At 40.4% G+C, this 25,517-nt stretch overlaps 1 protein-coding gene across 1 annotated transcript; it reads right to left on the bottom strand.

Annotated features, from left to right (window-relative positions):
* Positions 1-7,890: 7,890 nt before the first annotated feature.
* Positions 7,891-25,415, bottom strand: MINPP1 (multiple inositol-polyphosphate phosphatase 1; the record flags this gene model as incomplete). Its single annotated transcript, XM_010081503.1, has 4 exons — positions 7,891-8,290; positions 22,465-22,598; positions 24,360-24,457; positions 25,227-25,415. Coding segments are annotated over 4 exons (821 nt in total), but the record flags the coding sequence as incomplete, so codon positions are not given.
* Between the last annotated feature and the right edge of the window lie 102 nt (positions 25,416-25,517).

The raw sequence follows: 25,517 nt of genomic DNA, 5'->3' as shown, positions 1-25,517 counted from the left end.
GGATGTCAGACTATGACAAGGGCTAGAAAAGCCATGGGCTACTCTTTCAGGTAACACAGCTAGTGTCATGCCTACACCTATAAAAAGCAAAGCAAACACAGATACAGAATTTGGCTAGTTCACCCTCAAGCTGCAAAAAAGTATCCAGCAGAGTCCTAGCAAGGTCAGATCTGAGCCCAGCACTGCTCAATACCTGTTCAAAACACAGGGAATAAAAGGCAAAATCCGTGCTTACTGAATTTGCAACTGGTATCACATAGCAGATGTGCTGAATGATACATGAGAATAACAAATGCCCCTGACAAACCATCAGCAGGAAAGAAGATGACAGAGGCCAGGGGGGTGGAGTAAAGGACCTCTCAAAACTCCTTTCTGCCTTATTTTCCTATAAAGCCATGCTTTGAAGTCAAGCAACTGATTGTGTAAAAATATTTGCTCTACCATTCATCTCTTATAAATTTAATCTAATGAACTAATTATTAATTAAGAAATACCATAATTAAAAATACAGATATAACGAATTCATAAACATTAGAATGCAAAGTTCTGCCAATTTTTACCAGTATTTTTGCATAATCACAATACACAGAGAGCAGTAAATAGCCTCTAATATCAAAAAGAAATACATTATATTGGGAGGAGAGCATTTTCTTTGAGAAACAACTGTAGAACATTGGTTGTTGATACTTTTAAACACTGTCAGGAATAAGACGGAGGTACCAGTGAAGAGCTCCACACATGTTGGCCTGATGCTCACCACCTATCAAGGAAAGAAATGGGATGCTATTTGGTTTGTGTGAGTGTCCCGGGTTAAGCTGAGACAGAGTTAACTTTCTTCCTAATAGCTATCAAGAGGCTGTGTTTTGGATTTGTGCTCAGAAGAAAGCTGATAAAAAGTTATGTTTACGCAGCTGCCAAGGTCTTTCGGCTGTCTGTAGACTGGAGAAGCTGTGAGGGAGCACAGCCCCAGTTACTAGCCCAGGATTTGATCTTAGGTTCAGGATCGAGACCCAGAGTGGCCAATAATCTATTCCATAACATACACATCATGCCCAGTATATAGGTGAGGACCCTCTGGAAGATTGGCCCTTTTTGGTTCTGGATCTCTTTTGCTCCGGATCATCTCGCTCCCGGTGGTCGCTCTCCCAAGGCCTTCCCCCTCCCACCCCGGTCAGCTCTTGGTCTGGGACGCTTGGACTGTTATCTCTGTTCCGTGAGTGCAGTTTCGGGACTCTCCCTGCTCCGGGAGAGGAGCCGGGAACAGGCTGAGCCTTGCTCATCAGGTGGTGGGGCAGCATCACTGTGTATCACTCATTTGTATATAGTATTATTTTCATTATTATTTTAGTTTAGTTATTGTTTTTATCTCAACCCACGAGTCCTTTTTTCCCTTTACCCCTTTAATTCTCTCCCCTATCCTCGGATAGGGGGGGAATTGTGTGAGTGGGTGTGTGGTTTGGCCTCCAGCCAAGGGCAAACCCATCACAGTGTGGGGGGGTGAAATAAAAATCTAAAAACAAGAACCATAATATCATCCCTTTTCAAGTCAATGGTGCACCCTCACCTTGAATACTGCGTGCAGGTCTCATCCAGTAAATATATTTATAGGCAAAAGGTAAAACCAAACCAAAAATAAAAGTCACAATGATAACTATTAGACGAACACAATGAATTCAGCACAAGGAACAAAAAAAACAAATTTCCATCTGGGGAAAAGAAAACACAAGTCATAAGTAGCATAGGAAGAATGAAGAGAGATCAAGAGTTTAACTCCTCTCCCAATAAAAATGCTCCAAGGAATCAGATGAACTGCTGGTGCTCAGGAAGACACAACACTGAAACAAGATCTGTATCATACAAAATGCCTGAACTGCGGCAGGATACATGCCAAGCTTTAGCATTTGCAGATGGTAACTAACACTGCGAATTCAGCCTGCCAGAAAGCTATTACTGTTTTTAAAATCCCAGCTCCTAGAAACGTGACTGAATTTCCAGTCTAGCACGTGGCAGGCTCAAATGAAATGAAAGGAGCTGGCGCTTCACAAAGCCTACAGCTGAGCTCCAGCATCACCCTATCACAAGGCAAATCTAAGGCTTGGGGTTCGGAAAGCAACAGGAGAGCTTTGTATAAAAGAAATTAATTAAGAGCCATATATAAAGCTAAACACAAACCCATCTTCCTTGACTCAAAATTGCCACAAATGGTTGGTAACCAGGAGCACATGGGGAAATATTTGCTCTATCCCTATGCATCTGCTTAGGTGCCACGTCCTACCAAAAGCCAGAGGTCACCACACTAAAGGACCTTCAGATTCCTTTTTCGGGGGTGCAGCCTTTGCTTCCCAGCATCAGCTGGGCACCTTCTGTAAGAGGTTCAGGATTTGTTACAGCATCCAGTGAAAGATTTGAGAGCTACAGGTCGCTAGAGTGGAAAAGTCTGCAGAGCTTTTCTGACCCCTAAAAAAAAAAAGTAATAATAATAATTAAAAAAGGCAATTCAGCTAGCTCCTTCTATCCTAGTCCTTCAACAACAATCCCTTCCCTGAACACAAATCATTTGTCTTCATCAATTAAACTGAGTAAGAGGTGTGCACAAACTTTTCAACAGGACATTAGAAAAAACAAAATGCTTACTTCTACCCTTTTTCACTGGAATTCTGATTTAAAATAAAATAAATCCACCACCATAAAGACCACATGCTGAACTTCTCCACCACTTCTGTCTTGATTTTAAGCAAGACTATCTCTTTAAACTATTCAACTAAGTTGAGGAAAAAAAAAAAAAACAACTGTAAATGCAGGTTAATCTATATATAATCTTCATTTTCCACTTCTGGAAGCAAACAAGGGAGGGGAAAAATATGTACGGCCTTTACAAATGTGTACCTCTATCAGATCTGGAAACAGAACCTACCTCTGGCCTGGCACATATTTCACAGTCAATGAAAACCCCCTTCAAAAACTTAATCAACATCAGGAATTAAGCAATTTAGAAACAGTTTTCTACTTAGCAGACCGTAAATCCTGAGAAATCAGGCAGAAAAGCAGCACTCAAAAGCTGAACTGGTTACACAGGAGCTGCCGAGTCTTGATGAAGAGGAATTTGAAGGTGGCAGCATATTAAAGACAAAATGCACCCATTGGTGAGCACAACACAAAAAAACAGACAGGATTTTTAAAACAAAGAAACCCACTACACCATGCACAAAAGCAAAGTGTGGCCTCACCATCACATAATGACACAGGTGATGAAGGCGCAGCTGGCCTCAAGATAACAAATTTTATAGGAGGAGGAAGGGTGGGGGGAAAAAAGTCTCCCCAGAAATCTTAAAGTTGTGAGCTCTCCTTGACTCACTCGCTCCCGGTATCATGTTTCAGTGGGCTTACCAGAGTATGCTGTTTGCATTTATACATAATTCTTCTTCTGATGGTCCATAACAGACTACCCTTCGAAGACTGTGGAGGACACGAGAGAGCTTCAGTCCCGTCTAGTAAGGTCAGTCCTTAGGATGGACAGGTTTGAAATAAGGGACAATCAGGAGAAACAGTCTAGAACTTAAAGCCTAAGAACGCAAGAATTTAACAACTCAAAGACAAACCATTATTTCTGCCATACAAGCAACTGTAAACTAACATTTGATAATAGTAACTTCCTTTTGAAAAGTTAGACAACTAACAAAATAACCATTTAATATAATATATATCTTAAAAAAAAAAGAAGTAGGCTGGAGATGGTGGTGGTCATGTTCTTCCCCTAGAAGGTTTTACATGGTTTTGGAATCTTAGAGACATTTCACTCCTTTTCCTATGACTACACAGTTGGGGGAGGTTGTTTGTTTGTTTTAAACAAAACAACATCAATTGTTTTCTATTTCAAATTTTCTTACAGACTAATATTTCTGAAAATGAAGAAGCAGCCCTTGATCAAAGATGCTGGTGCTCCAGCCACAGCACACTTACAAAAGCACTGCATCCTCAGCACATGAGCACACTACAAGCAAAGCTTAATTTTTACATACAGGTAATCAGAGAATTAACAACCTAAGTAGATCATGGATACTCAACAATGAGGCTCTATTGCTAAATACCTGCAAGCAATGACAGGTTAGAAAGTATTTTGTGACATATGTTTCTAATTCTTTATCAAATCAACATTGTCAACCTCTCTTAATTGAGAGACCGATAATATTTAGAAAAATAATATTACAGCAGATCCTGGACTGCACAAAAACGTGTGTGTGACTCTCATTCCACTTGAAAACACAGGACATTTCCAAACATTTTGTGTACTATAGCAAGAGCTGCAAAAACCGTGTCAGTAAACTATAACAGTTTTTAAAACCAGGGCTCCTGGAAACAGAAGTAAATTTTCACTCACCTCAAAATGTGAGAGTAAAAACCTAATTAAGGCATTTGATGCTACTCACCAAACAATCCAATGCCTTCAAATAATCAAGAGACACACCAATGGAAGTAATAGAAACCTACCAGATGTATTTTGAAGCAGAACACAGCTGTAATACTAAAGATCACGTCTTTATTACTGCTCATAAAACAGAGATTAAGAAAGCGTACAGGTTTACTTCACAGCACTAAAATACCAAAAGAAGTTCTCAAAATTCATCCAGTTAGTACCATATTATTACAAATTCGCATTGCATCCAGCAATTTGACAGCTCAATGCTAACCAGAACTACAGGAGCAGTACTTACTAGGCAGAAAAAATGCATTTGCCAGAAAGATTAGTTAAGCTTTAGACACTTCACAAAATAAAATACATTTCAAAGGTATTTAAGGCCAGCATCCAAAACCACTGTCAGTATTTTTAATCAATGAAAGCTTCCAGTTTGAGAAAGGTTACAAACAAAGTTGTCAACAGATGACTGAGATGAGGTGTTCTGTCCAGAGCCCCATGAAGGAAGAGAAAACATTATTTTTCTTGCAGGACTTTTTCAGGATGTGGTAACCTGCAACACCATGAGATATGTCAGCCTGTTCAAACACTGCCCACTGACCTAGCACCCAACTTTATGGAAATATTTTGATCCATTATATAATAAAAAGGAAAACTAAAAACACATTTATTTCTGTATTTACTAAGTAAAAGGGTCATACTGAAGCCAGTTCCCTGATGGTGAGAACACACGAACAAGTGCCTAGAACCTTTACATGTCCAAACACTTCGATTGCTACAATTGTGCAAAGTTTCCATGTTCAGCCTCTAATTCTGCTAAAGGAGTGAGTCAACACATCCTTTAAATACAGATCAGAAACCAAACAGCACATTTTCCTTTTCACTTAATCGCTGACAGTCACTGAAGATATGCTGGAGGTATGACAGACCTGTCCTTTGCACACAATTCAAGCACACAATCAACTTGGGAATATAAAAGCAAATGCTTCACTGTAAAAGGAACTTTTTGGGCCCTCCACCTCATCTGGCACATGATCAAAAAAGCAGTTAAGTGCAATGTATTCTGCCTCCATAAGGAAGAAGGCTCTGTCTTTTAACAAATACAATTTCTTAAAATCAGTCTCACTGAACTGACAAACAGCAGTCCTCCACTGGTCTCCAGCAGTCAGGGCTTTCATCCCTTCTGTTCAAATCATGAACAGGACGACTGACTCACAGAAAAAAATATTTGCTCAAAAGGTGGATTTTCTCACCCTTTTATCTGCTATTTACCAAACGTAACTGCCTTTAAACAAAGGTTCATTTTGTCATTACTTGCCTCCAATGTTGCAATAAAGATCCGTAACAGGCATTTGTCACGGTATTATGATCAGTTGACTTAGTCTCAAGGTAGGATCATGTGAAAAGAGACACACAAAGCTGATACAGCAGTAAAAGTCATATGCTGGTGCTGACAATTATCCTGACCTATATTCCTACATTTGTTTCAGCATCAATACTCCTCTCTAACCATTTCACCAGTTTCAGAAAAAGATCTGCAGAGCTAACACAGGCAAGTATTCACCACGATGTTAATGCTGAAATATCCACTGGTTTTAATCAGTATCTTCAGCCATCAGAACCTTGGTCTCACCAAAAGTCAGGGCACTAATGAAACAGGGTCCTACATCCCAACATAGGCAAGAGCCCACAACTCAGAGCACAACAGTACAAAACCAGGTTTTCAATTGCTCCTTAACTTACAAATATGTAAAGCTTAAGTGCTTTTATACAAGCCACATTAAAAAAAAAAAAAAAAAAAACAAACAGATAAAAGCCTAAGTCCTCAAGAAAAATATAAAAATAAAATTATACACTAAGTTTAACTCCTCAACTTTTGAGCCAGTTTGGTTTTCTCCTTCCTGTTTTTGTTTTTGCAGCAGTTAAGTTCCCAGTTCTTAAGGTAAGCCTACAAGAAGAAGTTACTCTGCAGCAAATGACTATAAATGTTTGCAGTGCACCTGATACCTTGTGGTAATCACTTCTACCAACCTCTCACCCCCTCCCCAGTAAACACAGCAAAACTACGCCTCACTTTATGGGGTCAGCTCTGGAACACTCATTATAGGGTGTGAGTACACACCTCAAGAGCTACCAGCACCATAAATCCACGCTCTCTTTTGCTTTGGGGCAACTCGTTCACTTCCCTTCTGGGCGATGATGGAATTTTTATTTGACTTAATTGTCCAGAAATGCCTGAAACGCAATATCTTCATTTTTCGTTTTTCTGCCATGCTGCAGAGCTCTAAAATACTTCCCAGTTTTCAGTAACAAGGAAACCTACTTTAAGTGCAGTTGCTTCAAAACATCACCAGTACTTGTATGCAATTAATTTCTTTAAAAGCAACTTCATTTCAAGAACAAGATGGAACATCAAATGTAAAAGGCGTACGTAAGTGACACTACATTCAGTGCCTTAAAGCTAGCAGAAGCCAAGTCTCAGTCAGATACTTTTTACAGTCCAAAACCTGCCCGGATTTAGGTTTAGCAACAATCTCATTTCAGGCAGGAGCCTGGACTGGAGACCTCAAGAGGTCCCTTCCAACCAGCGCTCCTAGGAAAACTGTCAGCACCTGGACAGGACTAAGATGTTCATAGCTGTAGCAGAGCCTACCCAAATGCCCTAGCCCAAACCTAAGGCACCAGAAATTGATGGTGTCAAGTGAAAGGACACACCAGATTATTTAGAGAACAACTGCTGCATCTTCCAGAGCACCATAAAGGAAGAGTGGTTAATTCCTACTCCCTCACTTTTTTTTTTTTAACTTCTTTTTAAAGATAGTTTACTTACCCTGGAGGCTAACTTGCTATGTGGGATGGGTTGACTTTAAGAATTTTAACTCCTAGACCCTTTTCAGGCAGATAATGCACACAGGAACACTGCAACTCCTCCAGCTTTAAATGCCCAAGAAAGAGATGTTTGTGTGGTGCTGTAAGCTGGGCAGCTGTAGAGAGGGACTACGTACCCTCTCCCTCCCTGAGGCTCAGGAAAAGGCGCAGAAAAGCTCACATGTTTGAAGTAATGCCTGCTACAGGAAAACAGCAGCTAGCAACACAGGCAGTGTCAAGCAATACTGAATCAGTCCAACCACCTTCAATTCTGAGAAAACTGAAGTTGTCCCAGCTTGAAATCCATCTATTGCACATTTGTAAGAGGAATGACCAAAGAAATTACTTATTCATACATAAAAACATACATGATGCAAGATGAAGCGAACCTGTATCTGTTACAAATGCTCAGCAACATCCCTGTTACAGCATTTCTTTTTGTAATTTTGCTTATGTAATAAACAGTGCACTGAGCTAACTGAGACAACCCAGCAAATCTGCAAGTTTAGAAAGTCATCACAGCAGCAGCAAATCAAAAGTGCTAGTTCACAGCGTCTGTCAAACAGAACCAGGAACAATTTGGAGAACACTCACTCCGTTTCATTCCCTCAAAGTTCGTCAACTGCAGTAATATTAATTTTTGGTAATTCACACTCTTCTTTGAAGTGGCAGTTTTCCAGGATGTCCTTGTAATAGTCCTTGAGGTCTGCGTAAGTAGAGATGGTTTCATTCAAGTGATGAAATGACATCAGTTTTTCATTCAACAGCATCTGCACTTGATACTCTTCTTCAGAGGTTTTCACTTGATCACAGTGGTAAAGCACAAATACCAGGTTGGCTGCATAAGGCACAATCTGGCCACTGCGAAATTTCCGATCTGTTTGTCTGACATAATTGTTTGCCCTGAGAGGCTCATCATCTTTGAAGAAACCCATAAGGGCAAGCAGTGGCTGAAGTGTCTCTGCATGTCCAACTTGTACAATCAAGGGTGAAGAAATGGGTTTTGAACTAAAAAAAAAAAAAGCACAAAGGGTAAGCAAGAGCCTGTGCTTTAAAACAAATACCAACGTATTGCACAGCTGTCATCAACAAAGGCTTAAAGAAGTAGACTTTGAACTTGTTTTACTCCAGTGCCTGATAAAAACCTGTTTGGGAATTTGAGTACATTACAGACTTCTTTTAAAGCTTCTGAAATTTTGTCCCAATTTAAGGTATTGTCTCTTACATAAAATGTAAGAAGTTGTACTAAATGTAGCTAGGCTACAGATAGAGCCTAATATAAATATGGTAAGCAAAAAGCAAGAAACAGATTCATGGTGTACGTCCATATATTCAGTACATCTCTCTGACTCCCTCTGCGAATCTAGTCACTTGTGCTCCTCCAGGTATGGGAAGCTCCAGTGACCATGCTACAGTTAATACACTGGTTTTGGGATTAAATATAAGAGTCTTAAACAGCATTGCCTCCTCCCATTGGGAATTTGAAAGAAGGGCAGCAAATCATCAAGCCAGCTGCAAGGCTTTGTTAACAAACCAAGCAACACAAGCCCTTCATCAGATGTGACAGAGTCCCCTTCCACTGTCAGCATGCAGGAGGGCTCAAGGACATCTCAGTAACTCATTATTTCTGTGACACAGGTCCATTGCAAATACACATAGCCATTTCCCCATCATGTGCTGTGTTTGGAAAAACCCCAAGACTTTTTTTTAACCAAATAAAACTTTTACTACAAGTCTCACAGATTTGCTTTAGAACAAACCTACGGCTATAATACAACAGCTTTTCCCAGGATGCTGAGCTGTGTTTAATAGGATTGATTTAGAGTCAGTAATTTTTTGTTGTTGTTTGTTGTTCCCTGGCAAAAAGTACATGAACAACAAAGCATAATGAACTATTAAGTGAGATCAGGACACAATCCACTTCACAAAGACCAATAATTTATTACTAAAATATACCCCTTTTCTTTAGCTATTCTAAGTATTTCAAATGACCCAGGGTTTTTTAAAGTCTTTTTAACAAGCTTCTGCCTGAACTCATCCAAGGTGCAGTGAAGAAAAGCCCCTACATTATCATTTTAGACTTGGAAAGTTTTGAAGTTTTCAGCATTAGTTTTGCTAGATTTGAGGATCAAAAACCTTCTGTAACTGCCATAATAAAGGATAAGTGACAATTCAGTTTCAAGATGAAAATGAAGTACAAACATACCGGCACATGAAGAAGTGACAGTAAAACCCTACTACGTTCTGACCTAACTAAAACCACACGATGGCCTGCACAAGCAAACAAATCACTGATTTAGCACACAGACTGCTTCCCTCCCTGCACACCACCACCAGTGCTGGATTTTGAGGAGTGTTTCTTGCCTACCTCTACAACCACCCATGGTTTTAACTGTATATTGGGCTAGAACAAGAACTGTAATTTGATAGCAAAATACTGCCTTTTTTTCTATAATATGGTTCAGCTTTTTGGGAGGTATATCAGCATTTACCAAAGTTTAGTCAGAAGACAGCAAGCCAGTCATTGGAGGAAAAAAGTTGTCCCTCCGCAATTTATTAGTCCAAATTATAAGCATTTACTAATTCACAAGGATACTAATTAGTCAAAAAGAAGATTATACTCCCTCAGCACGCAGGCCAGCAAATTAAGCCACTGATTCATACCATAAGCAAAGCCTAAAATTAAGACAGTTTGTGCAACAAAAGGTTACACATTGGTCAACCAAAGGAAAGACGAGTTGGCTTGCTGTATGAGGAAGCATCAGCCAAGATTAAAATCTGCCCCTTCCTCCAGAGAAGGATAATGGCTTTTTAGGACCATCTCCAAGTGGCACTCAGAAGCCCAGGTTGCTTGTTCTAGCATGTGTAAATACATGTTCAGCTTTTGTGAGACAAAAGCTGATGTTTGGCAACATTCCAGCTGCGAGTAAAGTCCACCCACAGATAAGACACATCTTGATTGGCCCGAAAAGGAGGCGTTTCCTCCACTCCTACCTGAAGGCTGAAGCAACTGAAAAATGGTTAGCTGGGGGAATTTCCTGTAGATTCAAACTTTGATCTGATAAGCAGGAATTCAGTATGGGCACAGGATCCATACAACCAGCTCCATATAGCCATGGTGTTTGCACAATCTGAAACACACCTTGCACCCTTCTGCTCCCTGCTGAGCCTGCAGCTCTTCTGACTCTACTCCTTAGACATGTATGCATGTAACATGCCCATACTCTCCCCTTAGGCAAAACATCACCAAAAAAAAAAATACATATGTATCAGAAACCTGCCTGTTTCCTGTTCAAAAGCAGCATTAAAACCACAGAAAGGTTCTGTATGATGTTACATTTTTTTGCAGACATGCTTTTTCTGCACCGAGAAGTGTACATTCACTACAGCCCCTCTTCCAGCTCCTCCAAAAATCAGTGGTTCTGCCTCCCTTTCTCCCCTTGTTAGTTATAACCCTCCCCCTCCAAATCCCTCATTTTAAAATTGTAAAGCTTTTGGATCCTTCAATCCCTTTCTCTTCCCTTCCGCCTCTGTTCTTTGTTCCCTCCTCTTACTCATTTGACTAGTTCACTTATATCCTCACACTCCACACACACCTTCAGGGAGGTATTTTTGAGGTTTTAGGACACATTCACAGCCCTCCTGTCAGTCAAAAATAGGAACATCAGAAAAAACCACATGAGTACAGAAGACAACAGAATGATATTCCTTTGACCTCCTGCAGAAACTGCTCAGGGATCTCCAGGGCCAGATGTGACTTCTGTGTAATGTAGGACCTCTCAATGAATCTTCACCAATCTGTCAAATCTCTCCTTAAATCCACATACATTTCTAGCATGCACAGCATCCTGCTGCAAGGAGTTGCACAACTTCATGCACTGCTCTTAATTTTTTCTATTTGTAGACGCCATGTACCATTTAATCCTTCCTACTCACAACTTTGCAATGATATTCTTTCCAAGTTGAGAAATCCTACCTTAGCCATTCCACAGCTTTTTCAAATGAGCTATTATCCTTTTAGATCAGAATCATGCACAATCCCTTTAGATCAGAAATGCACAATACTCAAGACAGTAAGCTACCTTGTAAATCCATGCTGCACCCACAATACTCTCTTAATTCACGGTATCTAACACCTTTTTTCTAGTCAGCTTACACAAGTTTGACATACTTCTAGACAATAATGAGCTCAAAACTCAACTCCTGAGTAGTGACTTATTCCAGATTCTCCCAGACAGATAATTTTTACCACATCCATTACTTCACAGATCTGGAATTTCCAATACCAGTTAGTCTCACCAAGTCCTTTTATAATCCTCCTAGTAGAAACAATTTATTTTATTTATCTTGAATAAAACTGTTGCATTTGCAATGCCACTTAACTTCTCACCTCTTTTTCCTGGTTGTTTACAACATGCTGAGCAGCCCAGATCCTTGTGGACCTATCTCCACTGGCAATGTGCCTCCACTAGGAAAAATCAGTCAGCTATCCCCACTCTCCATTTCTTGAACTTTATTCATTTTTTTACCCACTTACTCTAGTGATCTTGGACAAGTATCACCCAGCTCTAGCTCATTTTCACTCCGTCCCAGCAGCACACCCTTGTACATGTGCCTGCCTCTAAACACGGTGGTCTGTATTTTATAGTTTACTAAGCAAGGAAGCTAGTAATGTAAATATGCTGCTGAAGTCTCCTAAACAAATGTTACATAGTTGGTAGGCATTATTTGCTCCACAGGGTGTAAATTTCACACACACACACCTCCCCCCAAAAAAAGGCTTCAGAGATGCTAAGAAAAAAAAAGTAACATTCTGGCTATCAGCACTGGCTTTGCAGAACATTTTGGCTCTACTTTCCAGCAGATACTAGCAGGAATTCTGAAACAGAAGTAAATCACAAAAAATACTATTAACTTCTTAGTTAAGAAACCCAGCAAGACATGTTTCCAAAAGAGGAAACAAATTATAGCACACACAGAGAAGTTTTACAGAACAAGGAAAGAAAACCTCATGAAGACAAAAGAAGGAATAATCAAAGCACTCATTCTCACTGTAACTTGAGTTTTGGTACACCTGCTTTCCTCTCATAAAATCCTCATGTTACACGCCAAACCACCTTAGGAGACAAAACAATCCTCTCCCACCCACAGCTATACCACCACATTATTTTAACAAGAATTAAAACTGTTTCCTTATACAATAAAATCCTGAGTCTTGGTTTCCATCTGCACTGGATATCTGATTTCTAAGACTACTCAAGCACTCCCTGTTCAGTCTCTGGGGTCATGACTCCAGTTCAGATGTGGTTTCATATCATCTAATAACAACAATAATAATCACCATCAAGGTTAAAACAGCAACAGTAATACTTTTAATTATGGGGAAATCACGAAAGATTGCACAGGCAAAGTTTACTACTGCCCCAACATTCCTGATAAAGATAGGAGCGCAAAGCACAATCAACAAAACACTGATAAATTCAAACAGTAGCACAAACTAATAAAATATTAAATGGAAGGCCTGACGTTTCCACACTCAATCTTCTTTATGATCGATTAATGACTCAGCATGACGTGGAAGCATCAGACAAAGTTCAACATCGTACTCTGGCAACAGCTTTTTCCTCCCTCTTATTTAGTAGTAAATTACTTGGGACGGCACACTGATCAGTAGAAAATAAAAAATAAATCTCACTTCCAACTTTAAAGGGAGATGAAGAGACTGTGCATAAAACCTTGCCATAAAGTATTTAGAGCTTGTCTGAAAGCGATTGCTGGCAATTGGTTTCATATTCATTTCACGGGGCACTTGCAAATGTACCGAAGTGGCTGTCACTAGGCAGAACACGAGCAGGGCTCATTGAAGAGACATGTCAATCTCAGCTACTAAACCGCCCTCGCTGTAACCTCCCAAATAAATCTGATCACAGCTGAAAATCATACAAGTTACTGAACAATTCATCAGCACAGCCTCAAAAGCTAAGTCTCACCATGGAAAAAAAAGGCGCTGTGAAGAAGCACAAATGTGGGATTTATCATCCAGGCAAATTCTAGTTCTCCTTAATCTCAGATTCAGGTTTTACCCTCAATCTTCTGCATCAGCTCACCCATCCTTAACAGCAGATCATTCCTACTCTTCTCACTTCAGGTATGACAAAAGTGAACTTTCTTTTAACCAAAGTTTATTTCCTGAGCACCAATGTGATTTTTAACTAGAGATAACCCAAACCCCAAGAGATAGTGGGATAAGAAGAAACTTCCTACAGCAAAGCTTAACTGGCCAACCTTCAAACCCCATGTAAAAATCCCTCCAACAATTTCAAAGAAAGTAAATTCTAGCAACTGTTTAACAAGCAAGCTTAGACAACATTCTGTCCTTTTTCTCCCCAACATGAAAGCCAGGAGAAAGGACTCAAACCCCTCTATTTTCAGCTATGGGATGAATTCTCCATCCCTCCCACATCCCCCTGTGATTTACTTCTAGAAAAAACAGCTGGTGAAACCCTAAATCTACAAGGAGCAGAGCAGGGAATGCAGTGGCAGTGGAAGGACTCCAAGGATGCAGAAATACTTAACAGTGGTGCTTCTCAGAGTGTTATTACCAGTGGGAAGAAGAAAAAAAAAATCTGCCAAACTGTATTAAGGGTCAAAACTTCCACCTTAAATAGTAGAACTGAAGCCAGCTGTGCTCATTCATTTCTAGAGTCAGTAACAACACAACAATATGCCACCACAAATACTGACAAGATAAAAATTCTCTTTTTTCCCCCCCAACAAGGACATTGGTGAGCTCACTCATGCCAACGGCAAACTCGAAAAGCTGATAATACTACGCAAAACTCATTTAAAACCCTGATTAAAAGGCAACAGCTCTTAACTAGTTCTGCAAGACTCAAAGCTAACTAGGCTTCACTGCATATTCCACTCCAGAGCTTCTGCAGTTTCAAAAGCTCTTTTCTGAATCCCACCTCTCACTTTCTTACAGACCTCGGAGATGCTAATGCTAACACAGACCTCACGCTGAAGCTGAATACCGAACCATCTTGAGGAGCCAAAAACAAATCAAGAGGGTCACGCCACTTGTCAAAGCCTTCCTGCCCAAGGCAAATACTGGTTAGACCAGTTCATTTGTGTGTTAGTTGCCTAGGTATAACAAAACCCAAGAAAAATAGTAACTCCTTAGATAAAAGGATATGACTCTATAATAAAGTTGCTGAGACAGCTTTTCAGAGCAATCCTGAGCAAGCAAGTATTAGGTAATCAATGTGAGATTAAGTATGTCCTGGGAGGTCTGAAAGGCACAAGCAACACTTTCAATATCTAGTTCCAGGCAGATGGATGAAAAGACATTTCCAGTGGACGTCCCCTGGACCGCCCAGGTACCCAAGAGAAGCCAGCATTCAGAAATGCAGACACAGGGATGCTGCTGAACACGCTACAAGGACCTATGGAGAATTTCATGTCTCTACCTGGTTTCCCCAAAAGCAGCCTTTAACCATGTTCAGAAGCCCCATCTTTGAAAATGGAACTATGAAACCCAACAACGCAATGATGATACGAAGCTGCTGTTTGAGCCATTTACAGTTCATTAGCAAAAGTAATCCCATGTCTCCAATTTTCTGGAAATGAAGTCAAAACTTGCATATTTTTAAGGCACACTGAGGTAAACTATGTGTTCTATTGAACTGTACAGCTGACACATTGTTCTGTGGACACATGAGCATCTTATTACAGGGATCAGTTTACATTTCACATGCACTTGCCAGTTCTCTCTGAACCGATATACTAAAGTCAAGCAACTTTTTTTTGTAAGTTATGTATCACTACGTAATTAGCAGACGAGGTGACAAGCACCTAGCCCAGAAGCTTTCATCACAGGCTCTCCCAGTACCCCAAAGAGCCAGGGGACACAGTGGGGACACCCCTGAAGTGGCCCCATACAAAGCCACATCGAACCACCCACACAAGGCTCTCCAAGAAAGGGACCTTCTGTGGATCAAAGGACCAATGACTCTGAGCTGGCTCTGCAAGAGCCACTTCGTACCTCAAAGCAAGCCCACGCAGGACGCACATGGCTACAAACCGCCCTGCATTTCAAGTAAAGTAAATTACATGACTACATGTCATAGCCCTGGTTCTGCTTTGGAGCTGCTCTGCTACTGGGCAGGTGATTAAACACACCACAAACACACCGGTTTGCAACTCCCACCAAGGGACATGGGACATCCTGAACCTGCTGATGCACCCTGAGAGCCAAGAATCTGCACTGCGCAAACGTGGGATCCCTGCAGCAACCAAGAAGTTTCAATAAAAGAAAAGACCGAACAACTTGGATCTGAGCAAAAAGGTTTTTTAAGATCCAATTACATAATTTCTACTGCATACGTGGAAGCTTTTTGCTCTATCCCCTTTGCATGTACTATAAAAAGATAGTTTTGAACAGTTAATTGTCTTGCAATCATATATTAAGTTCTTTTGTACCAAGTCATCAGGGCACAGCAATAAATAACTACAGAAAGGTTATCAATTGTGTTCTGAACTGACCTGCAAAGAGGAAGGCAAGTTACATAAAACAATAAAAGCTACCAGTAAATTAGCAAATCAAGCTGTTTACCTTATGGCTTAACCTAGTATAACTCCAAAGACCATCTTCACTTGAATTTGAACTATGTTCAAATTCAAATAAGTCTTTTTTTTTTTTAATACCTTGAACCTGCTTACTCTCAGATGAAACTACTAAATATTTTGCAATGTGTATGTGCAGCTAGGTTAGTATTTTCAATCATTAGCCACACACTTTAAATACTGAGATGGCTGCAAAAAGCATACCTCTTAACTTAGAGCTTTATAGTAATCCATTTGGACAGCACAAGTAATAACAACTATTTCATATTCTCTTTCATGAGCAAGAAAGGCAGACTTGTTAAATATTTGAAGCTAGCAGAAAAAAGAAGTATAAAACAACTTTAATGAATAGCCGATATCCTTCAAATGTGCCACAACATATTTCCAAACCCATGCCTGCCCATGTGTAGTGATTAAGGGTTTTTGGTTGTTTTTTTTATTTGGTTGGTTGTTTTTTGGGGTTTTTGTCTGTTTAATATGATTAGTAGTTTTGTATTGCATTAACTACCAAAATACACAGATTTCTCATCAACACACACAGTTCCTGTTGGCAGACCAGCACTCCCAGATCACAGATCTAAGGCTCACTTGGGCATTTCACAGAAAGCTGATAGCTGAAAAGCAACGCACATCTTCATCACTTCTATGTACAGTTTTCTTACAGATCCATAGCCCACGCTGCAACAACAGGGGCTTCCTCTTCCAGCCATAGTGTTTCCCCTCTCATCCCAAATTCAGTGCACCAAACCTCCCAGCAAGGCAAGAAGCCCATGAGCAGTGGAGTTGAGCTGTCAGTCCCATGCAACACGCAGAACAGACACACCTCTCCAGGAGGGATGGGGGGGCCCATCAAGTCTGGGGTTATTCCTACCATCAGCACCATGTTAGATGAGGGAAAAAGCCCAAGTCAGAACAGGTTTAGGTCACTAGCTGTAGCCCACATACAAGCCACAAAGAAGTCAATGCTTCTTCTGAGGTAAAGTGACACTCACTGATTGTTTCTCTATGTCCTGATGTCAAAGTTTCTCTAAATACCACAGGTTTGGGAAGTCGGACACATTCTAACTGTTTAAGCACACACTGACTGGCAAGAGCAGCCTTTCAAAGATTCCTCCACAGCAGCACAACTGCACATGCATATGTATCACTACCTGCCAGTTTCACCAATATAAGAAAAAGCAGAGACAATTTCAATAAGGCCTAAAGCCCCTTGTGGGGGAACCCCCAACAGTTCCATGAAGAGTATTTCCCCATTACGTTCTTTGCCACATAGCTGCATAGCCTGACACTGTATTTTCTATCCATAGCAGGAAGACTTGGGGAAAAATGCAATTTTTATGTCTTCAGAAGAATGAAGTGCTATAGGGACTACAACAACTGCATAAGTATGTTACTCCACTACAAAAAAAAAAAAAAAAAAGAAAATCACTTGGTTTAACTTCATATTCCACTCTTGTGATACGATTTTTTTTGTGTAATTAAGAAAATTTGTATGGAAGAGAGCAGCCTGGCCTCCAACCTCTCTCTAGAAATGAGACCACAACACTTCCTTATAGGCTGGTAAAAAGGCATGGAGGAACATAGTCCTGAAAGGCCCACTGCAACTGTGGTAAAGTCTCAAGAAGCAGACATTTTCTACTGAAGAATTAACCTTTTAGACATTCATACTTTATTGCTACTGAGGTTGCAGAAAAATAGGTCTACACATGGGTATGCTAACAGAGGTGGTCACTAACACAACAATTGGTAAATTCAGTGTAAGGCCCAAGTTCCTGAATACTGAAGGTATTCCAACACGTTTCCACCAGCTCTTTGGATGAGGACAGTTGACAAGTATATAGTGAAAATCCCTTCCAAAACCATCTTGCTGTACAGCAAGTTCTACACAGAAGATACTATTGCTAGTTTAAACCAAGAATTCTATTGGAATTCATATGAGGAAAGATCCTAAAAAATGTGTGAAACTTTTGCACTTCAGATTAAAGGTGGGACTAATGAGTAATTGGCATTTATTACCATCATCGTTTTCTTAACGATAGACTAAACAGCAGAAGGTGTTTTCCCTGGAAGAAAGAAAAGTGAGCTGTAACAAGGCAATTAATGAGGCAGATAAGCTCAGTGAGCAATCAGATTGCAAGGTCAAGAAACACTTAATGGAAGATACAGCATTACAATAAAAGCAAGGTTTCTCTTTTTAATCCAGCTGTAACTGGAAATGAAAACAGGACAAAGGTACTGAATCTAAATCCTTGAAGTATACTGTAAAAATGCAGCACTGCCAACACTACTCTCCGCTGCCAAGCCTGGAACAGAACAGATAATAAGGATTCCTCAGCTTCTTGTTGGAACAGAAGCTCTCACCTTTCTGCTTTTGGATAGCCCAGCCTAAGCTTTCCAGAAAGAAAGGAGAACTTGCAGCAAAGATAACACTCTGGAAGTAAATTTGTTGTTCTTCTGTTTTTAAAGCAGAACAGACAGTTACAAACCAAGGTTAAACAGAGCTAAACTGAAACAACATTCCACTAAGAGATATTTCATCATCACAAAGGTTCATTTTCCAGGTAGCGAAATACTGCTAAAGTGTTTAACCTGTTGCCTTGAAGTTGCACAATACCAAAAAAAGAGACACTCATGTATGCATATATGCACAACCAAACACTGGTATAAGCACAGACATATTTTTCATTTTTATCATTTCTTGCTTTCAGCTCTGCTCTCAAATTGCCACTGGGGTCCAGGATAAGTCTCTCTGCCTAGATGAAAAAGCATCTGTTGCACCTCTGCTCTCCAGAGGACCAGAGATGCAAGCTGTTCGGGTACACAGGTGGTCACAGATCTGCACATATTCTGAAGTGCATCAGGTTACTCATGTTACACTCAAATCTTCACCGCCTTAAGACTGCCACCTTACGTTGCGGGATGGAGTGACATGCTCTGTTTATGCAAGGCAATTCAGAAGCTTTCAGTTCCCACCTAAGACAATGCAGACTAAACACACTGCTCACTCAGCTTTGAACTTTGCAAGATTTTTACATTCCCCATTTTTTACACCCACACGTAAACTCACTACCTGCTTCCCTCTGTGGTGGCAATACAACACGAGAGCCCCAGAGATTGCAGCTAAACTTCTGCGGCCAAAGCTGAAAGACAGGATGAAATTATCTTGATCCCTTAGTACTCTTGCCTCTAAAATCTGCTCTTCCCCAAGAAGCCTGCCCCACCTTGTAATCTAGTGACTGCTGATCTATTCTCGATAAGTCAGAAGTACAGATATATATTTTTGTCAACTACAGCTTTTTTATTATTATTACTAAACTTACAGGGATATGTTATAGACAGTTAAGACACGCACAGCTGCTTTCTAACTAGAGTGTATAAATCAGGGATTTAAAGGCTGTCATTGTTCAAAGAGTAAATTACACTAAAAGCAAACAAAATTTATCACTCTCCTTGATTAAGTCAAGCTACATTAAGTTATTTTTCAGATTTCATAAAGACAGAGGGGTCTTAAGGGCCTTCCTTGTCCATTTTTCTTTTAACTTTCGCTTCTCACTCACAATTCTCACTTTCTCTGTTTGTAGAGACAGACACAGAAGCATGCTTGTCAGTCTGCTCACAGTTTGGTGTCAGTGACCTGTGCCCTAATGCATTTTTCATTTAGCAGACTGAAGAAAGGATGCAGTGAAGAACTTTACTTAAAGGGTGACCTAGCATAACCAAAGCTTTGACTCCCCTGCTACCAAAATGAGAGGTTTCACCAACACCCAGCCAGCCTTAAACTTCCAGACACCAGAGTGATCATTTGACAGCACAATTTCTCAAGCTAGCTCATCTGGAGAGGGATCGCTATCGCCAGCCTTTTCCTTCAGCCCACCTTTCATTTATAGAAACTCTTCCCCAAAGCCAAACTTATTTCATATTTGCAACTGCCAGGTTTTAACCCATTCATGACAAAACAAACAGAGTTGTCTCCTTTGCGCTGGCTGGTGCACAGCATGGGTAAGATTCAGAAAGGCCCTGACGGCTGCTGCCACATCACACAGGAGAGTCCTGTATGCTCCCCTCCTTGGTTCTCATTTCCAGCCCTGTCCAGCCCCCCTTCCTCGGCTCGCATCCTCATCAGAGCAGGATCAAGGCACCAATCTGGATACAAGTGTCAGGAAAGCCTGCATGTTTATCTCATAGGCAAATTTTCAACCATTTACCTTCTCGCATACTAAGCCGATGCTCTGTTAACAACGGATAGGTCAGTCTGATTTTCCAGGGGAATCCCAAAAGTAATTAAGATAGAGAGTACTGCTGCTGTTTACCTAGCGATACCTCCTTTTTAGATGAAAGAAACCACATCATGTATTAAACATGACCTCAACATTCCTGCGTCACTCAGAGCTCCAGTGATGAACACAGGGTCTCTCTCTGCATCCTATGCTAAAAGACAGACAAAAAGCCCACCAAGTGTCCGAGAATTATGCTTCAACTGACTTGCTACACAGTTCTACTACTGTTAATGTTCAACTTGGATCCTCAGTCAGCAAACTCTCAAAGGAACAAAACTTCTTTGCTGTTTTCTCTAGCATAAAACAGTTATAGTCAACTTTACAGATCGCTTCTCCAGCCCAAAAAAGTGAATGTTACTTCTAATTTAATTCTGCCAAGTAAAAGGGAAAAAAAAGAAAGTCTTACAACAGGTTATCATGTAAAAAATGCATACAGCCAGCCTCAAATATCCATGACTCAAGCTTTTCTTTCTGAAATATCAAAGCCATTAATATCATTCTGCAGGGTGTTAGGTAGATCTACATTTCTATAGTCAGTATATATATAGTCATCCCAAGGATGCTGGGAATGCAAGAACATCCACTACATGAAACTAATGTTTACCTATCAACACGAAAGCTGAGTTTCTGGTTATAAGTTAAAGTTACTTATAAATGGGTTCTATCAAGTATTTAATGGTACAATATCTATACAATCTTACGGTCATATCCTTTATATTGTGTACTTTTATAAACATTTCCACACTTATCTCCTAAGGTATTTATTCATGTGATTGTTCACTAACCTATGAATTTATAATTCCTCATTTTGCATGAGGAGCATGTACACAGGTTGTAAATTAATTCTTGTTACCGTATTTAAGCCTAAAGTAGCTCTCAAAAAAATAAAAAAATCTTATCAGCACATGAAAGCAAATGCAAGTAATTCCGTGACATAAACATCCCAATCTGTAATTGAAGCCTTTGTTTTCTCCATGCCATAACAGATCCCAGTTTCACTTCTCCCCATCATACTGATTCACAGGAGACAAGATCAACACCAAAGAGCTACTGAATCACAACTGCTGACCAATACCAGCTCACAGGAGGAGCAAACAATACACAAAAATAGCACAGGCATCTCAACTCTACTTTTTAAGGAAGTACAGGGATGGTTATAAATCTTCACCCTGTAAAGGCAGTTTTGAGGACTGCACAACTCGGCAGATGGACTACCACTTCTACTGTTCTTCCACTGGCACAAAATTACTCTTGTCAAATCATGGCAACAGGTGAAGACAAAATACCTTATCAGACCACCATCCTTTCAAGACACTTTCACATCCACTTCAAGACACATTGTATCTTCAAGACTACTAACAGTTACTTGTAAGGCCTAGTATCTTCCTACAGCTCCAGCGCTGCTCCCAAACTACAGCTTTGCTGTAAAAGAATAAGGATGTGAAACTAAATATCCCAGACAGAGTTCTCGGGCTGGCTGGCTGAACCCTCGACTTTGGACACATGCAACAAATCAAGGCATTTACAACAACTTCAGGACAAGTATTTTTTTCCTGTTCTTCCAGGGCACTGAGTAGGTCACCTAAAGTCCACCCTACCATAGTAACAATGAAGCAGGCTTGTTACAACAAGGCTGGTTTCTGTTACAGCTCTGGCCTCTTGGATCCTGCAGCAGGCCATTCTGGTCTACAGTCACTAAGTGTTTGGATTAATCTGTAATAATTATTAGTCCATAATTACATTTCAACACCTTTAATTTGAACAGAAAGCTTTAATACTGCAAAAGACTCAAATCAAACACATTGCAGAAAGAAAGATTTCCACACTGAAGTGCTTAAGTAACCAGCTAATAGAAGATATCATGGGGATGCTTTCAACCCGTAGTCTTCCATTTTCACCACTAATGACTTTTAACAAGGACAATTTAAACAAAAGCTCACTGCTTTAACTCAATGGCCTCTTCTCAAACTGTGCAGGAAGAGAATACCACTATTAGACACAGTAGCCGGCTGTCCCTTGAAGGCCTGTGTGGATCAGCAGGTTAAAAGATGGAAATACATTAGCTGGGCATAAGAGTATCAATGGAAGAAAAAAAATACATATACTCCTTACAGTAATACTGCTCTATTAAAAATTTGATTCTCTCCATTAAACTTGTCCTAGCTCAAACTCTTCTAACATTGTTATGTTTGGAAATACTTCACTTCTATTCACATTAAATCCAGCTCAGGACTGACCACAGAAAGCCTACAGCCAAAGCACAAAAGCCTTTTTATTTACCTTTTGCTCTCTTCCACCGCTTTGTTCAAATGCTGGAAGATATCTTGGAATAAGATGCAGCTGGAGCGACTATTGATGTCATAGCCATATCCTCTCTTCCAGTATTGCTTCAAGTCGTTCAGGTACTCCAGTACCTAAAGTTACAGAGTTCACAAGTTTTTATTATTGTACTAAGGGAAAATAAAACCCCCACAACCTGAAGCAACAATGCTATCACACACTGAAGGAAATCAACAGTTCTTTGACACACAAAACACCCCCCAAACATCAAGGCTTCCGTTGAAACCACTTCAGCATAAAACCAGACAGAACAGACCACACTGAAGAACCAACAAATTCAGCATCTTGTCTCTGATCACACTCATAATCCAGCCTAGGGAAAAGAGCAGGCACACTTCCCCAGACTCCAGCAATTTTCATCCCAGGGCTTTGAGCCATAAGGTAGTTTTCTACAAATTTAGTAGACTTCAGTGGATTCTCTCCCACAATAACATCTCCCCCTTGAATGTACTAAATTTTAGCCTTAGTAGTACCCCACAGCTTGGCTATATGCTGTGTTTAAAAAAAAAAAAAAAAAAAAACAGTCTGTTGTGAACTTGCCAGCTGCTAGCTCCATTTGGTACCTGTTGGGTACTGCACATGCCAAGTCAATCATTTTCCACCACTTTTTTAGCATTTCTGATTTTGCCTTATGAAGATCAAAAGATCCTTAACTTAATCATTCTTCAGCTGGAAGCAATCCCACACCTTTAACTAAATTTGTCTATTTCCACACTCTGGAGACGTGCACACACATCAAAAAGACAGAGCTGTGCCTTGGATTTACATAAGAGCACACGATGCTCTCTTTGTTTCCTTACAATTCCTGGCATTAAAGTTTTGTTTTGTTTTTTTTTTTTTTTGTCATTTTTACTGTAGCTGAGATGATATTTGCATGGACCTATACCATCAAAATTTCACTTCTCAGTGGCACAAAGGATTTGAAAGACAGCCACCTCATATACAAATTTTCAACTTCTTATCCCATATGTGCCATTTCACAGTGAACACCACCTACTACTGCATTGCTGTGTAATCCACTGTCACAGGGCCCCCTCTGAAAAGCCTCTCAAACACCCCATACTCTTACTATTCCAAGTAATGCTTTCCCACCTCACCAAGTTATTATTTATAAATATATTGAACAGCACAGGTGTCAGCAGAAGTCCATGATGACCTTCCTCCTCTTTGAGAGGACAGCATTTATTCCTAACTCCACTGCCTGCCCTTTAGCTAACCACCTATTTACGCAGAGGCCTCCTGTCTTTCCCAGGCGTGCTACATTTCCTTAAGAGCCTTGGGGGACCTTACTGAACATGTTCCAAATAAATAACATGACTCTTAATCCCTATCTCTCTTGATCCCTTCAAGTGATTTTTTGAAAGAAGAGGAACCAGCATAAACCTCATTTACATGGGTTCTACTAGTTTTATTAACAGGCATTAGGTTTAGAGATTGACAGTCTCAAAACCATATAAAAAGAGTCTTAGAGGACCTAGAAGACCTCATTTGACATCCTTTGGAATCGAGGCTTTTTATCATATGATTATCATACACAAAACCAAGATGTCCAGAGCATTTCTGATATTACAGAAATAGAAGCATAGAAGAATTAAACACAACAGGAAAAGACCGTTTTAATCAGGATAAATCAAGACTGTACCAGTACTTAATTCTGAATGAAGAAGGTATTTCAGTCTTTCTGTTTGATGAATCCAGAGCTCTTTGGAGACCAGAGAAGTGACTGAAGAATAAGGGGCACACAACTTACAACTTCAGACTGTGCAAAGAGTTATTTCTGAACACTAAGGCAACTTTTGAAGGCTTCTCAAATATCTCTTCCATTTAGCACCTACCTTGGCATCTTCTTCAGTGAAGAGTGAACACCATGGGGAGGTCACATTTTTTACAGCCAACTCATACGAGCAGGTGAGAAAAGCCACTTGAACAAGATCTGCAATAAATCCAACAAACAAGCAAAAGATAAACCACTGCTACACAAGGAAGAAATTTCTTTCAACTTGCCTCTAAAACAAAAGGTAATTACAATTTAGCAATGCAAATAACATAATAAATAATTGCCAGTCCAAAAGTCCAGCACCAAAAATAAGGAGCTTTCAACAGAACTACTGTACAGAATCCAAATTTCAGACTTCACGCTTTTCACACTACATTGTAACAAGGGGGAAACAAGAGCATTTCACATCAAACACTGCACACTTGCTGATGTACCTGTTATAGGCATCCATCACTAGTGCGTCCTCATCACCACCAAGGACAGAAAAAGGCAGTACAAGGAAGGTGTGTCTGTCCAATGCAGAGCAGTCTTTAACTACTACTACTACTCATCCTCCATGTTAGGGGCTGAGTTTGAACAGCAGAGTGCTGCAACTTTGGGATGGCAGCTTTAGGGATATTAGCTACATCTGCCCAACAAAGCAGAATTAAAAGAATAACACACCTGTATCCCTCCAAAGAAAGGTCAAGTTGATTTCATCTGTAGGAAAGATATTTTCGAACATACTTTTCTTCTATCCACTGACTAACAAGCACTCATTACTGCAACAGCAATACACACTTGCAGCCTCAAGCATTTAATTAGAGACTGGGCCTCTGACTTACAGCACATTTTAAATTACCTACTCTGCATAACTACAGGGCACCTTGGAAGTTGTTCTCAGACAGACTCAGAGCAGAAGCCACCCGTACCAGGCATTCATTACCTGCGTTCAACTCCTCCACTGGCAAACACAAGGCACTCGCCACCTTCTCCAAGACCTTCGCCATCTCCGGCCCCTCTTTGAAGGCATTCACCTGGCACATCGCCGCGTCGTTCTCTTCCACCAAGGCGACAAACTTGGCGCAGCGATCGAAAAACCGCATCAAGGAATCATTCACTTCAACCTCTTCCTCTAGAAAGTGAATGCGGGCCTCAGGGACACAGCCAGGGGAAGCACTGCTGTCCCCAAAGTTAGCATCCCTGTCCCCAAAGGATGCTGGGGCCCAGCCACCCA

The sequence above is a fragment of the Pterocles gutturalis genome, unplaced genomic scaffold (assembly GCF_000699245.1).
Source record: "Pterocles gutturalis isolate BGI_N339 unplaced genomic scaffold, ASM69924v1 scaffold30824, whole genome shotgun sequence".
NCBI lineage: Eukaryota > Metazoa > Chordata > Aves > Pterocliformes > Pteroclidae > Pterocles > Pterocles gutturalis.
This window is presented reverse-complemented; position numbering and strand designations above follow the sequence as displayed.